We start from the raw sequence: 15998 nt of genomic DNA on the forward strand, positions 1-15998 counted from the left end.
TTATGGATTATGTATATCGTTTTTGTAATAAGTAGGTATGTTTGCCAACTCTACTCTTTCATTGGCGTGAAAATGTCCCTTGAAATCTATAACGTGACTGTGCTCAAATCCATAGGCGTAGCAAACCTTTTGAATTGATTAGTTATTTTTTTAATTCAGTCCTAAATATTCAGTATTTGGTGCACACTTACAAAGTCGCTTAGTCTGTTTTGTTTATTATTTTTTGTTTTTTATAAAACTCCCGCTTTGACGATGACGCCACAAAGACCAAACGTTCGGCTTCAAACAGAATGCGATCAAGCAGATAGAGCAAAAAACGTCATATTATAAGTACGATTTGCAGATCACATATATCATTTTCTTTTTCTCTTAAGTAACTCCGATATTGCGATGACAACCGAATGAAGCAGTGCGCCCCTGAAGATACCGCCCATTTCGTTTGAAGCCATCAGCCCCGTTGCAAAAAAAATGTAAATAATATAAAATAAAATTGTCAGTGTTCTCAGTTCCAGTTTTAATACTGAACTCGAGCGGAAAATACTTTCGCTACATAAGATGGTTGATGATCGCGGCCGGTATGTGGAAAATAGAAGAAGAATTTCCGGCTCCCAAGAAAAGACTTTACTCTTTTTACTCCATAATGATACAACTAATTTGTACCTCGCCGATTATCTCTATAGCTCTAGAAGTGCCTGCTTTATTGCAATCAGATCCAGCTGCAGGTAACAAAAATCCAAACATAAAATGGTACTTTGGTCAGCTGTTTATTTTTAATTATTTGAGTCCTATGTGTGATTAATATCGTTCTAAACTCAATTAGTTTACCACTACACTATGGTTCCCAAGATTTTCCATAGACAACGCCTGTGTTTCTAGCAGTTGGTAATATCGGCCTGCTGGTGTTCCTCGGGACGGTAATCACCAAAATGTTAATGTGTCAATCGAAGCCAGTCATTGAACTTCTTCGAACAGCCTTACAGTCCGAATTTCACTTAGCTGCAAGCGCCAGTACTGATGTGGGAGCAATATACAGGTTTCACACGAAACTAAACAACTACTTTATCACTCTCCTTATTACGTGTATATTATTCATGGGAGTATGTGTTGCTACGTTTGGTAAGACGGGTGTTAAAAGGAAATCGGTCGCTCCATATGTTGTGGATAATACTTTAGGTGACCTCAACTGCTACAAGTACTTCAAACGATACAACAATGCGACTGAGAAACCTGTAATTTTGAATTATTGGTATCCTTTCGATAAAAATAAGTATTACGTGCTTGTCTTGGTGGATCAGAATATTCGACCAACTCTAGGAGGGCTTTATGCTGCTATAGTAAACGCGTTTGTCAATTCCATTATAGTTTTCGTGAGACTCCAACTCAAACTACTCCAGTACAGTTTCAGAAACTTTGACAAATTAGAACCGAATGAACATAACGGTAACCCAAACATTTTGAGGATACTCTGCGTGAGACACCAGGAACTGATTCGGTAATTATAATAAAATTGAAATTTCAACAATCCTGTGTTGAAGCAAAGTTTTTTTGGCTGTGCCGACAATTAAACCTACAAATTAAGGTAGCTAAACGTATAAAATTTCATTTCATTCATTTCTAGTTGAATTCGGTGAATTCTAGAGATAATTTTATCATATCCACAAATACTCTTTTTAAAAGAATATAGATATTTGAAAATAACTTATTGATTTGTTTTTTCTTTGCCAGTTTGACATATATCAGGTAGAATTACTAGCAATGTGATAACTCAAAAAAAAAATGCAAAAAAATTGAAATTGGGAAATTAAATAAAGTGTAGATACATTTTGACACATTAAAAAATTGTATAGCACGTCCGGTTTTGCAGGAAGTGAGATCAATTTTATTATTTTAAATGAAACACCCTAAATATTTTTCCATTTTTGAAACCTATGGATAAATCTGAGTAGAAAATGTTTTTTATCTTGTTATGTAGTTCCCGTAGTGCGTTGGACTCTTCCTTTGACAGATTCTTCTTCGGTGGTTTGGCTGTTCGTAGTATCTGAGAAACTTCTTGTCTGATAACTTCAGCAGTATTTTCTTCTAGATCTTTTATCGAGGTTTCCATTCCACAGATGATGGTTTCTACCGGAATCTTTGTGGGGGCTATAGCATAGTTGAAACCTTTGGCAAGTACACTTTCTGTCGCTTCATCGATTTGGTATTTGGAAAGATTATACACTAATCTCTTCGGCGGTTCTTCTTGGTTAATTTTATTCTTCGTAGTTTTCTGTGTTTCTTTCAGCTGTTCGAACTTTCTTTTATGTTTGATTCTTGTTAGAAAAAGAAAAAGAAGAAGAAGACAAACCTATAGGCAAAGCTCTCCTACCTTATGTCAAAGGAACAACAGACAAAATAAGCAGAGTCCTTAAGAAAAACAAAATAGCAACAATCTTTAATTCAGACAAGAAAATTGCCAATGTAATTTCATCAGCAAAAACAAAAATCCCACTGGAGGACCAAGGAGTGTATGAAATACCCTGCAAGGACTGTGACAAGAGCTACATTGGCCAGACAAACAGAAGGATACAGGTACGAAGAGAGGAACACCGCAACGCTGTAACCAAAGACGAAAGAACTTCTGCAATAGCCCACTATGTAAGCAATATTGGACACACAACAGACTTTGATAACACAAGGACAATTGCTAGAGAGGAACACAAATATAAAAGAATAGTCAGGGAAGCTATCGAAATAGAAAAACACCAAAATAACCTAAACACAAGAGACGATACGCAACGATTACCAACAGCTTGGAAACCGATTATAAAACCAACAACAAGAAAGAGAGCAGCCCCAACTCGCTTTCCACCTCGTCGCCCAGACAACGATAACGCCCTACCGCCAACCACAAGGAACCGTACGCGTGCGCATATAACACGGTCCAATTTTCAGTGTACTTGTTTGGTCCACTGCTACACAAGTTACTTTATTTAAAATAAAATTGTTTTCAATTTTGTCAAGTACTTGGTGATTTTCACTTTTCAAATGATGCTCCAACTAATAGAAGTACTGCTTGCTAAGGACGAGCTGTGAACCGCTCCGTATAAATGCGCTTGGCTACCCTGCGATTTTTTCTGGCTCAATCAGTATTGGACATACATAAAAACGCTTAATTATAGAAATTATTGTAAATTGACCTCAGAATAATACAAATGAGGCTTTTAGGGCGTTCCCATTGGGAAAAATTACCACACACTCAAATTTTTATTGTATTTCCGTTAAAAGCGAAATTCCGCTTTATTTTTCTATAAAGCATTAACTGAGGAAAATTTAAAATGGAAAATTTTAGAATCCTGTTCTCTCCGAAACTATTAGAGCTAGCGCAAAAAAATAAACATTTCATACGTCATAATATACAGGGTGTTTCATTTAAAATAATAAAGTTGATCTCACTTTCGGTAAAACCGACAGTGCTCTTCAATATAATTAATAGTAGTGCTTTTTGACTACACCGTATGTCAAGCTCTTTGTCTTCCTTCCTTTATATGAGATGATCTAGGTAGTTGGTTTTAAGAATATATAAAAAAAACAAAATGATTAGCAAAATACTCTTAATTGCAATTCTGCTATGCTACATGTAATACGCCTTCTATACAAAGTATATTCGATATCAATCAGTAATAAGTAATTATTCAGTTTGCTTCAATATTTAGGGTAAAAATATTTCGGTCATTTTGATAATTATAATATGTCGTTATTTTAGATATGTCGGTAAACTTAACGAACATCTCAGCATAATAATATTTATGGAATACATGGTTTCATCAGTTACGTTTGCAGCACAAATTTTACAAATCACTAGGGTAAGGCATTTTAAATCATGGACCCGTCATCTCGACCACAGTAACAGGATTGGTATTTTAGGGCATCGAACCTTTTATATCTTCTGTAATATTAACCTATACCATCATACAATTGCTGATATTTGCATGGAACTGCAATGAGATTATCATCCAGGTAAGATATTTTTAATATCATTCTTAAATTCTGCTTTTTCTAATATCGAACTTTGGATAGAGCGCAGAATTGGCCAAAGCTCTTTTCGAAAGTAACTGGTACGACTACGATGCCAAGATTACCGTCATTGCGCATATAATGATGGTGAGATGTCAGAAGCCGCTGAGCTTGATGATCGGCAGGTTCGGAGTTATGGACTTGGATGTTGGAATCTCGGTAAATACATAAATTTAGGTAGCATGGCCAAGTTAAATTAAATAAAAAGTATTCTTCATTAATAGTAATTATAATGAACTTAGAATTTATTTTTAAACATATTTTAAATTAGAGAATTTAGGACATTTTATTATTTGTTTTTGTTTTTAATATCGACACAATTCAGTTATTTTCATTTCAGAGGCTCAAACTGGCGTATTCCTACGCCTCAGTAATGACAAGTGGAAACAAGTGACTATTTCGACAATGTCGGTAGATAATATTGTTAAAATAAATTTACAATAGTGACACCATAATGACAAATTACTACTACCCGATGTACCCGAGATATAGTTCAAATTTGTCGCATTTATCGTAGCAGAATAATATTAATTAATTATTTATGACAACTTCTAAATACAAACAAAATGCAAAACTAAGCGTAACACACTTTAGCATAAATTTAAATAATCCATAAGCGCAGAAAACAGGAATTTAATTAAATGCTCTTGAGAAACAAACTAAATAAAATAAAAATTAAATATAGTAAGCAAATAAATAAATCATCCGATACGTTGTCAATGAAACGGATTAAAAGTGATATTGATAAAATCATAACGAAGCTGAGAAGTGCGCTAAAAGCGGAGAAATGGAAAATAAAGATCCATCTCTCTGGTCCCCCAATTCTGCGCATCCAAACTAACCTGTCAATATATTTTTATTTATTTCATCTCTTTATTGTCATCAGTTTATTAACCTTTATCCATATTCCTACCTTCAAATTTTAAAAGCGTCGCCACAAAATTTCTTGCTGATCATCAGATCATCAATCAGAAATTATCCGTAATGTTTCGGAAAAATCATTCATTAATACAAATGAGTTTCCAATCGATGTAGGTGCCTTTTTTGTAGCATTTTGTTATATTCTAATTATAAATTGCGATGAAAAATTGAGAATATTTTCCGATACGTTTCATGCATCAAAATACCATAAAACCGCTTTAACCAATGAAAATTGCGTTCACACATGTTTGAATAATTTTTGAAAGTAGGTACTCACCAAATATGGTAAAGTACATGCAACTTTCCAAAAAACACAGTTGACACAGTAAGAAAATATCCTCTGCCTGGTATTCTATCCCGTAAATAATCCTTTATAGATTATATATATCGTCCCTGTAATAAGCGTATATGTTTTCCTGTACTACTCTTTCATTTACCTTGGGAAAATTTCTTTTAAAATACATAGGGCACCTGAGCTCACATCCGCGTAAAAAATTAAAAACATTTTCTGTTTTGTGTCTTTTTTCGGATTTGCAAAAGCTTGTAGTCCCAGGTATCAATGGAAAAGTGATTCCAATTCAATTCAATTTGCATTTTATTTATTGCTTTTACTGAAATGCAACTATCTCTCTAACAAGGATCTCTAAATGGTAACGCATACTTAATTCTGCCGTTAATTTTAGTAGAACATCTATTGAAACACATAGATAAAATAAACAAACTAAAATTAACTTAAAACCGTTGAATGGACGTCAACCCTGCAAAGATATCCACCCCCATTCTAAATGTAAGATTGTGCAGTTTTCCCACAAGAAAGTTACCCACATCTTTAAACTGGATAGTTTTATCTCGTTATAAGAAGCGATCTAAACAATATGTCAAATAGAGTTCCATTTTCGTGGAGATTAAATACCGTGCAAAGTTTAGTATGGTTAACATATAGTATATGACATTTATACGTCAACTTTGTGAAGTGGTTTATACTTCGCCGTTTATCTCTTTCTTAAGCTTGATGATCGGTAGATTTAGAGTTAGTTGGCTGTAGATTAATTAGAAAAGATTCAGAAGAAATGTTTGAAGTACCGTTATTATAAGAAGTATGGTATTTATTATTTTGATACACCCTACGTCTTTTTGATTGAGGAGTTTGGTGTTACACACTTGAAAAAAGAAGGAAATTTTTTTTATAAACTGGTTTAGGCCAGAATAGATTGTTCTTTTCTAATTAGTGAATTAAGATTTATTATGCCTGCATATTTAATAAGGAATAATATCACTTTTGAACTACCTAGAGCTTACACTAATCTAGAACAAAATAATATACTGTACAGAATGTGTAACTTAATAAATAGTGAACTCTGTGATGGGACATTTTTCATAATGGTTTCTGCAACTTTCGAACTATAATTTTATAAATTTTTATATTTCTTTCACATTCCTTTTTTCTTTACTGTTGTTTACCAATTTCCTGTTATATCATAACTTATGGTCAATTAACTATTAAAATGTACGCGTTTGTTCTCTTTTTGTTGTTTGCTAACTGTTGATTGATTGTAATCTGTTATTGGGCGTTAGCCTGTTGATTACTTTACTTCAATAAATAAATTAATAGGCATGCTAAATTTTCACTGAACTTTTGAAAATATTTGAAATTACCCAGTTTCCTAGAGTTATTGCTGGCATTCTAAGACATATATTTTATTACGACTTTGCAAATACACGCCCAAAATTTACTCCCATATAATAAGCTAATAACAATAACAATCCTATGATTTTTGGTGCTGTTTTTTTTTTTCAGTTCCACAAAAAACACAACAATGAATGTGTTTTTTTCATTTCACATGCTCAAACTAGCATATTGCTACCCTTCAGTTATGACAGGTGGAAACAAGTGAATAGTTTCATCAGATTTTCTAAATACAAATAAACGCGAAATTCTATTTGGCAGAAACGAAGATGTCGCAAAAAATCGAAACTAAATCTTAATAAACTAAGCTTTTCCATATCTTGTCATCACCAACGACGGCAGCCCTTTAACTGAACTATGTTATGCACGGTGGCGTCAAAGTAACAAACAATAGATTACATGATGAGAAAATTATCCATCTGTTCTGCAATTCTGCTCATCCTCACTAATCGCTGGTTGATTCCTTCATTTCTTCATTGTCATTAGACATCTATACATAAGTATAAAAACAATCAAATTACAATAATATGCAACCAATATTCATAGATGATGCCTAGTTTCCTATCATTTCGATATTTATTTCATATTCTAAAAGCGTTGCCACCTTACTGTAAAAAGTATAACTGAAATTTCAGAAAAATGTATCATAACAATTGAATTTTTGCAAATATTTATTTACAATTTTTTTTGTTTAATAAAACTAGTTTATGACGAAAAACTAAAACACAGCTATTTTAAAATACTGTTAAATAAAAATTCTATGAAGCAGGTTTAACCAGCGAATCTGCTTTACAAACTTAGCGTAAGAAAGGCTTACCAAATAAGTTAAGGAACACGTAACATTCCCATAACCACGTTAACAGAGTAAGAAACTATCCTCCGCATGTATTGCAAACAGTAAATAATTGAACGTAAAAATGGCGTCCTTTGTGGATATCGTTACTGTAATAAGTGGGTATGCTTCCCGGTTCTACTCTTTCATTAGCCCTGGGAAATTTGCTCTGAAGTCCATAGGCGCCTGAACTCAAATCCATAGGCGTCACGAAAATAAATTCAAATATTTTTAATCTGTTGTTTTTAATTTATTTAATGGTTGTTTAAGAATAAATAATCTACATAAGTTGCCAGTATTTTTTTTTGCACCTTACAAGGTGACCCATAATTATAAATACGAAAGTCTCATTTTTTAAAACTTTTTGGACGAAAATGTTTGTAAAATTACCAGTTGATGCTGTTTTAAATGAAACACCTCTATTAGTTGATTGTTTTTACATATTTAATAGAATATAGAATAAAAAAATAGAATATAGATGAAATATATAGAATATGAGTCCACAGTTTAATAGCAATTATTTGAGTTTGAAAAAATCTGCAAATTATACTCTACTCTAACCGCTTACGAGATCTGGTAGTGGGAGGCTCAATATGATGTCATCGCCATATTTTAATCGTAATACAAAACGTCAAGTCGGTAGGCAACAAATTTAGGACGGACTTAAAAAATGTAGGTACGCCAATGAACATACCTGCTGTTCCTTTAAAACAATCAACCCCTTTGCACTAAACCGCCGCGCCATGGCAAGAAATATTTTAATAAATTAAAATAGTCGGTGTTCTTGGCTGCAGTTTTAATCATGAACTCAACTGGAATATACTTTCGCTACATAAGGTGGTTGATGATCGCTACCGGTATGTGGAAAATAGAAGAGGAATTTTCGATATCCAAGAAGAGATTTTATGCCGTATACTGCGTAATAATACAGCTAATTTTTATTTCGCTGATTTTCTCCGTAGCGTTAGAAGTGCCTGCCCTATTGAAATCCGATTCGGCTGCAGGTAACAAAAAATCTAAAGATAAAAAAGTGCTTTAGTCGGTTGACACGAAAACATTTTTTTAAATATAATTTATTTATCTCACTAAAAAAGACTCAGGTTCTTTGTCGGTGTCCTGTCTCCAAGATGTAAAAACTCTGCTTCCAGCAGTTGGTAATATCGGCATGATGGTGTTCCTCGGGACGGTAATCACCAAAATGTTAATGTGTCAATCGAAACCTGTCGTCGAACTTCTTCGATTTGCCTTACAGTCAGAATTTCACTTGGCTGCACGCGCCAGTACTGACGTGGAAACAATATACAAATTTCATACGAAACTTAACAACAACTTCATCACTCTCCTTATTACTTGCATATTATTTATGGGACTATATGTTGCTACGATTGGTAAGAACGATTTGTTGAAGATTTGTCACTCCAGGTGTTGCGGATTATATTTTAGGAGACTATAACTGCTACAAGTACTTCAAACAAAATTACAATACAACAGATAAGCCTTTGTTTTTAAATTATTGGTATCCGTTCGATAGAAACAAGTATTACGTGCTTGTCTTGGTGGATCAGAACATCCGACCAACTCTTGGAGGACTTTATGCGGCGATAGTAAACGCGTTTGTCAATTCCATTATACTTTTCGTGCGGCTCCAACTCAAGCTACTTCAGTACAGTTTCAGAAATTTCGGTCAATTTGGGTCGAATGAACATGACACGAGTCCAAACATTTTGAAGATGCTCTGCGTGAAACACCAGGAACTGATTCGGTACATGAACAGCTCAATTATAATTAAATAGAAGTTTTCATTCTAAAAACAATAACCCCGGTTGAAGAAGTCTTGTTTTTTATGGGAACAACATGTTAAATCTATAAAGTAGGGCAGCAATCTATATCATTTCATTTTTGTCCTTTGTCTTCTTTTAGGAATGATTCCATATCGCATTTTCAACAAGTGTTTTTAAAGATTAGTTTGAAGATTGATTTGTTTTGAGTTTTGCTTTGCCGGTGTGGTAAATATACCATATAATCGTATATTTGAATCTATAAAATGATAATGAAAGAGAAAAATGAAAAGTCCCAGAATTTTTTTAACCACCCCATATGTCATAGCCTTGTCCTTGTTTTTGTCTCACGTTGTTCTATTTATGTGTTCCAAATATGCTTCTACGTTAATAAACAAAATATATGCGATATCAGTTAAGAGCCTTGTCACTATTAATATAGATATTAAAGATTTAACAATCTTCGCCTTTTTGAAATTTGTATTAAGTTATTATTTTAGATATGTGGGTGAACTTAACGACCATCTGAATGTAATAATATTTATGGAATATATGGTTTTATCAATTACGTTTGCGGGGCAAATTTTGCAAATCACTGCGGTAAGTCAAAATATTGAATGATATCGCTCATAGTTTACCAATACGATTTTCTAGGGCATCGAACCGTTTATAGCTTCTGTACTATTGACCTACACAATCATACAATTGCTTATGTTCGCTTGGAATTGCAACGAAATTATCATTCAGGTAAGTGTCGTTATTAAATTATCAAACTTCCCGATTTTGCTCTATCTAATGTTTAACTATGGAAACGTTTAGAGCACAGAATTGGCCAAAGCTCTCTTCGAAAGCAAGTGGTACGACTACGATACGAAGATCATTGTCATTGCGCATATAATGATGATGAGATGTCAGAAGCCGCTGAGCTTGATGATCGGCAGGTTCGGAGTTATGGACTTGGATGTTGGAATCTCGGTAAATATACATAACTGTTAGGAACTACTGCTGAGGGTTGTATGTCCTATGCATATATGTTCGTATAACAGAACAAAAATCTAATTTTGATGAATTTCGACTGGGGGTTTGAAAATATTTGAAACTAGTCAGCTTGCCGAAGTTATTGGTTGGAATTTTAGGACACATTTTATTACGACCTTAAAAATACATGTACAAAATTTACACCATAGTAGAAGAAATGATTTATCGCATGACATTTTGTGAGCATGTATTTTTTCAGTTCCTCAAAAAATGCGGAACTGATAAGATTATGTTCATTTCAGAGGCTCAAACTGGCATATTCCTACGCTTCTGTTATGACAAATGGAGACAAGTGACTACTTCGACATTGTCGACAGACCCACCTGATGTGCTATAAACTCGCCGAAATATATTTTTTAAATAAATCAAGCTCTGGACTAGAGTGAAAACAAACTAATTTAGTAATCTATACTAGAACTAGTAACCCAATCTCATATAAAATTTTTATTTTATGAAAATTTTTCTCTTTTTTTTCTAAACCGGAACCACCGGCAGGAGTGAAAATGACCAGGAGACGCATTTAATATGCGAGCAACCTTTCATCTTAAATAAATTTTGTTCACCTTAGCATCTTGCCTGCAGTGGCTAAAAATTATTCTTTTAATGTATATTTCATTAAAATTTACTGTGATAAGATCAAGACAAAATTTAAAACATGCAGACAAGAAGAAAAGAAGAAATTCATCTTTCCCCAATTCTATTCATCCACATTAATTTTTGATGTCACTTGTAAGTGTCCGCACTTAAACCTGCAGTTTAAATTAAATTTAAATTAAATATGTAAATGCTCATTTACTAGCGACGTTTTATTATCAATTCAAGCATTCCCGAGTATTCAGGGTTCCTCAGGACTGTAAAATCTATAAGGGAAGCATCCCACCACAAAAACAGAAGAAACACACAAGGCAATGTCATTAATTATCCTCTAACAACAGAGCGGCTCCAAGAACAATTGCAACAACTAGAGAACCACTTGCTCGCCATTGATAAAGACTTTACAGAAAATTAAAAATTAAAAAAACATCTATATCATGACGACTTGTCATTGATTATGTAAGGTTACGTTAAGTACAAATTAAAAATCCCGGGATCGACATGGACACAAATTCGATCTTGTTGAAAACATTCGCTCCACGAGAATTTTTACAGGCAACTCGATAGGTGGAAAATTGGTCGTGCACAAACAAAAACCCACAGACAATAATTCAGTACCCAGTAGGATCAAAGATCAACAAAAATATTACAGGCAACCAGCATTACACGACTTTACGTAAGTGACAACCTGAGAGTTTTAATTTTTTTATGGTTAGTAGAATGATGGATGGAGCACATTTCCTGGAACCTACCATTTTTTTCCTATTTCCTAAGATATAAGGATTGTTGAATTCCACTTGGTGATAACGATCATTGCCTTGTGTTTACAGTCACTTTTGTGTGTATTTCAACATTTGGGATGTTTGCCCTGTGTATAGGTTCTCGCATTCATATTGAAGATCATAAAGAACATTGGACTTTTAATTGAGAACAGAAAGATCTAGAGTCCTTGGATTCTTAATATCGGATGGTTGAAAAAGGAGAATTATCTAGAACGTAATTATCATCACAACTTCGGCGAACGCTGGGGAGTTCCGCATCCCCTCGGGAGACCCTTGATTTGCTGATATTAGTTTTTGCTAAAAATAAAGAATTTGTTGCTATATAGGAAGCAGACGATGTCAATAAACTGTTTTTATGGATATTGCAGTTAGGTTCAAACAAATTGAAATGTTCATCTAAAAGTGACAATACCAATTCTAGGCCGATATTTGTAAAAAAGGACACTACATCAAAAGAATCAAGAACGAAACCTTGAGGAACTTGCACACCGTGCCCTTAATTCTAAATTTATTAAATTCAGCGCTTAAAATCTAACCAACGAAACCTACCAAAGGTTCTGTAGCTGCTCCGATACAGGACACTATGAGACGTAGTTTACAGCCCTCTTTGTGGACTTTGGATAAGCCATAATATTTTGGGCATCTAAGTGATATGTCTTTTTGAGGCCATAATTCTAGAAAACCACAACCGTCTTCAAGTAAATGATCTTTCATCTGCTTAAATAGTTTGATGATTTTTTAAATTATTATTCTTTATTTTATTAAATTATGAATTATATTGAATGTTTTGTGCCAATAGAAAACCATTTAAAGTATTGTTTTTACATAGAATGTCTATATAAAGCTTCAAAGTACGTGCTAGTGACTTGATATACCGGTTACAATCTTGTAGGTTCCAAATACAAGTTGTCCAGTGTTGGTGTTGTTCAATTGTCGAGGTATACGCCACAGGTCGTCGGTTTCTCTGTTGTGCCAGTTTTCGGTTGATGTTGGTGAACGATCCCATCAAGTTCACAACGTCAGTCCCGTATGTGGTTCCAATTTTCTGATAGAATGATCACGTTCCGTCTCCTACAAGTAAAATGTGAAGCTGCTGGCAACTTGTTGCATAAAATTCGAATGCGAATTGTTTTCAAATACTTTTCTTGCATCAGAATACCGTCAAACCGCATTAACCAGCAAAAATGACAATATCACAAAGTTATCAAAACGCCATAGTAACCCATAAAGTTGACGCATGCTTAGATAATTCTCTTAAGCATGTACCTACCAAAGAGATTAAAGAACACGTAATTTTCCAAAAAAACACGGTAAGCGGTAAAAAGACCACACTAAAAAGTCTGAAATTCTTTATAGATTATGTACATCTTTCCTGTAGTAAATATGTTTTCCAGTCTTACTCCTTCATTAACCCTAGGAAAATTTTTTGTGAAATACATGTGGTGCCGGAGTGCCATTCTCAATGAAGAGAGAAAGTGCGCAAATATTCCGAGTCGTTTAGTTTTTTCAATAAAATTGCATGAGATTTTGTGCTAATATTTTCATATTAATACAGGGTATCGCAATATTAACGCCACCGGCGAATAGGCCAACCCAAAATAAACATTTATTCTTTTAATTCGTTTGCAAACGATTTGTTAAAAGTTTGTCTTTTTTTGTCGTTGATGTTAATAAAATAGTATTTCATCTCCATGGAGGTTCAAATTAAATAACACTTAAAAGATGTGCATACGTCCTTGAATCCATTTCATTGAAACTATAATATCTTTGAATTCAACCGCTGTAATAAAATTGCCAGTCTACTTCTACGTGAACCTAAGCGAAACATGATTTCGGAACGTAATATTGAAGAAAATACTTTTCGCTTTTTACTCCAGCATAATTAAGCTAATTTATGCTTCGCCGATTATCTCTCGAGCCCCAGACGTGCCTGCTAAGACAAATATAAAGATAAACTCGAACGTTGGTCGGTTGAAATGAAAACAACTTGATATCATGAATAAAATATAAACTCCAGTTGTTATATATCAATCGAAACCTGTCGTCGAACTTCTTCGAACAATCACAATTTTAAGGAGTGAAAACCAGTACCTATGTTGGAGCAGCATATGAATTTCACACCAAACTAATATCTTTACTACGTGTACATTATTTATTGACCTATCTGTTGCTATGTTGGGTTAGACGGGTAGTCAAAATAAGACCTATGACCTAAGTAGATCTGTTCGAAAATAGTCTGTTGATCTGTTTTCAGCGTTTTCAGATTTTCCCCAATATGCAAAACTAAAAGTTAACTAAATAGAAAAAACTTCTTTTATTTTCTGCATCTAACTAGATCTGTTCGAAAATAATCTGTTGATCTGTTTTCAGTTTTAGGCGTATATTCCACATAAGCGTTTTTTCATACAGGGATATTTAAGAGAGTAATGTTTCTTATGAAGTAATGTTTATAAAGATTTTCTTTTTTGATCGCACCGTATGTCAAAGATTTGGTTGGTAAACAAACACATTCTAACAGGTCGTCATTTTAGATAGATCGGTAAACTTAACGATCATCTCAGAGTCGTAGTATTTATGGAATATATGATTTCATAAGTTGCATTTCTAGGGTATCGAAAGGTTTATAGCATCCGTAGTATTGACTTACACAATCAACACAATTTGCTTGGAATTGCAACGATATTATCATCCAGGTAAATGTCGAAGCCAACTCTTTCTGATGTCTAAAGTTGGAAACGTTTAGAGTACAGGGTGCCGCAAAACTGTCCACTGCCACATCAACTTTGTTATTTTAATTGGAACACCCTGTATATATCGACATTTTTCGAATCCTTGGTTAAAATAAAGGTCAGTTTGTTAAGAAATTCCTAATCGAATCTTGCATAGTTTAGGCAAATGATTGGACTAAGGAGATGATGCACTACTCAATCAGTTTGACAGATGCGCCTCAGCAGATATAGGGTGTCCCAAATAGGTGGTGCCATTTTGGCCAATTCAATTAACAAAATTTCAAGATTTTCAAATCAATTCTAGGATAAAAAATAAGGTAAGTTTGTAATTTATCTTATATTAAAATTTTTCTTACTTTTTGAGATATTCGAAGTTTAAGATAACACCCGTATAAATTTTGAGTTGAATTTAAAGCTGCCCATATTAGGTCACTTGTTGGCAATATGAGATATTTCTTCAATAGCAAACACATGATCCTACTTCTTTTAAAGACATAATACTCCAGATATGCGAATAAAATCTATTGCTAACAAAAATTAGTAATTAAAGTTTATAGGCTAACTAACCAAGGTAACAAATTTTTATAATGCTAGATCAAGCTAATATAAATTCGTTCACCATTTATAATTTAATAAGTAGTAATTGTATTTTAGATTCATCTTTATCTCTCAGTAAATCATTATTGATAAGAAGACTTCAACTACTTTGCAAACGATATTACATTCACAAATAAAAGCTCTCTTAGTTCATAAGGATTTACCAGAAAAATATAAAATAAAAAAATAAATATAAACGTCCTAGTTGTTTAGACCGAAAAATATGTTATAATTGTTTAAAATGTACCATAAAATGATCTTAATATTTTGTAGCATTAATACATATAAACATATTTTTTTTAATTAAAGCTAAATGACGTAATGGGTATCTAAAAGTACATTGAATTCCATTCTAAATGCAGCTGGAAAAAGTTTTACTTTAATTTATTGTAAGTTTTTTTTTTGTAATTGTATTAAGAATACTATTTGCTTTTAAAGATTTTATGGGGATATTCTTTTTCTACACCGCACTACTGCACTACAAATTGAGGTGTAAATTGAGTTTCTGAATCATGCAATCGCTAAAGTGCTTATCTTGATGGTTAATGCAATTGAATTACCCAATTATTAAGGTACGGAATTTTTGAATTCCTTTGTTACTAAATCTGGATGAATTCATCGCTTTTCTTGTCTTCAGATTATGTTAAAAAATCAAAACATAATTTTAAAAGCTTTTTGCATCAAAATACCGTAAAACCGCTTTAACCAACCAAAACTAGAATATTACAAAGTTACCAAAAGTGAGGTTACTTGCCTATTTCCCAAACTGACTTCCAAACTTGGCACATGATTGAATAATTCTCTTAAGAAGGTGCTTACAAAATATGTTAAAAACACAGTCACGGCTTAAGAAAACATCCTCTGCCTGGTATTCCAACCCATAAATAATTGAATGGTAAAAAGGCAAGGCTAAAATGTCTGAAATCCGTTATGGCTTATGTATATCACCCCTGTAATAAGCATGTGTTGATATTCTACTCTCTCATT

The 15998-nt window shown here is 33.4% G+C and overlaps 2 protein-coding genes across 4 annotated transcripts; both read left to right on the forward strand.

Moving 5' to 3' along the window:
• Window positions 1–523: 523 nt before the first annotated feature.
• On the forward strand, window positions 524–7257 carry LOC132700865 (odorant receptor 30a-like). 2 transcript variants are annotated; one of them, XM_060668437.1, is made up of 7 exons: window positions 524–722; window positions 877–1116; window positions 1174–1492; window positions 3743–3842; window positions 3904–3996; window positions 4057–4212; window positions 4394–7257. In XM_060668437.1, the coding sequence occupies exons 1-7, from the start codon at window positions 563–565 to the stop codon at window positions 4445–4447; spliced, it is 1122 nt and encodes a 373-aa protein (XP_060524420.1). In that variant the 5' UTR covers window positions 524–562; the 3' UTR covers window positions 4448–7257. The 2 variants fall into 2 exon arrangements, with proteins under 2 accessions (XP_060524420.1, XP_060524421.1); XM_060668438.1 differs by having other exon boundaries at window positions 880–1116.
• Window positions 7258–8250: 993 nt separating this feature from the next.
• On the forward strand, window positions 8251–10767 carry LOC132701078 (odorant receptor 30a-like). Of its 2 annotated transcripts, none has more exons than XM_060668745.1 (7): window positions 8251–8497; window positions 8642–8881; window positions 8937–9255; window positions 9772–9871; window positions 9926–10018; window positions 10091–10246; window positions 10552–10767. In XM_060668745.1, exons 1-7 carry the CDS (start codon window positions 8296–8298, stop codon window positions 10603–10605), a joined length of 1164 nt encoding a protein of 387 aa, XP_060524728.1. In that variant the 5' UTR covers window positions 8251–8295; the 3' UTR covers window positions 10606–10767. The 2 variants fall into 2 exon arrangements, with proteins under 2 accessions (XP_060524728.1, XP_060524729.1); XM_060668746.1 differs by having other exon boundaries at window positions 8645–8881.
• Window positions 10768–15998: the final 5231 nt, after the last annotated feature.

This window comes from Cylas formicarius, unplaced genomic scaffold (genome assembly GCF_029955315.1).
Source record: "Cylas formicarius isolate icCylForm1 unplaced genomic scaffold, icCylForm1.1 PGA_scaffold_4__25_contigs__length_36172078, whole genome shotgun sequence".
In the NCBI taxonomy this organism is placed as follows: domain Eukaryota; kingdom Metazoa; phylum Arthropoda; class Insecta; order Coleoptera; family Brentidae; genus Cylas; species Cylas formicarius.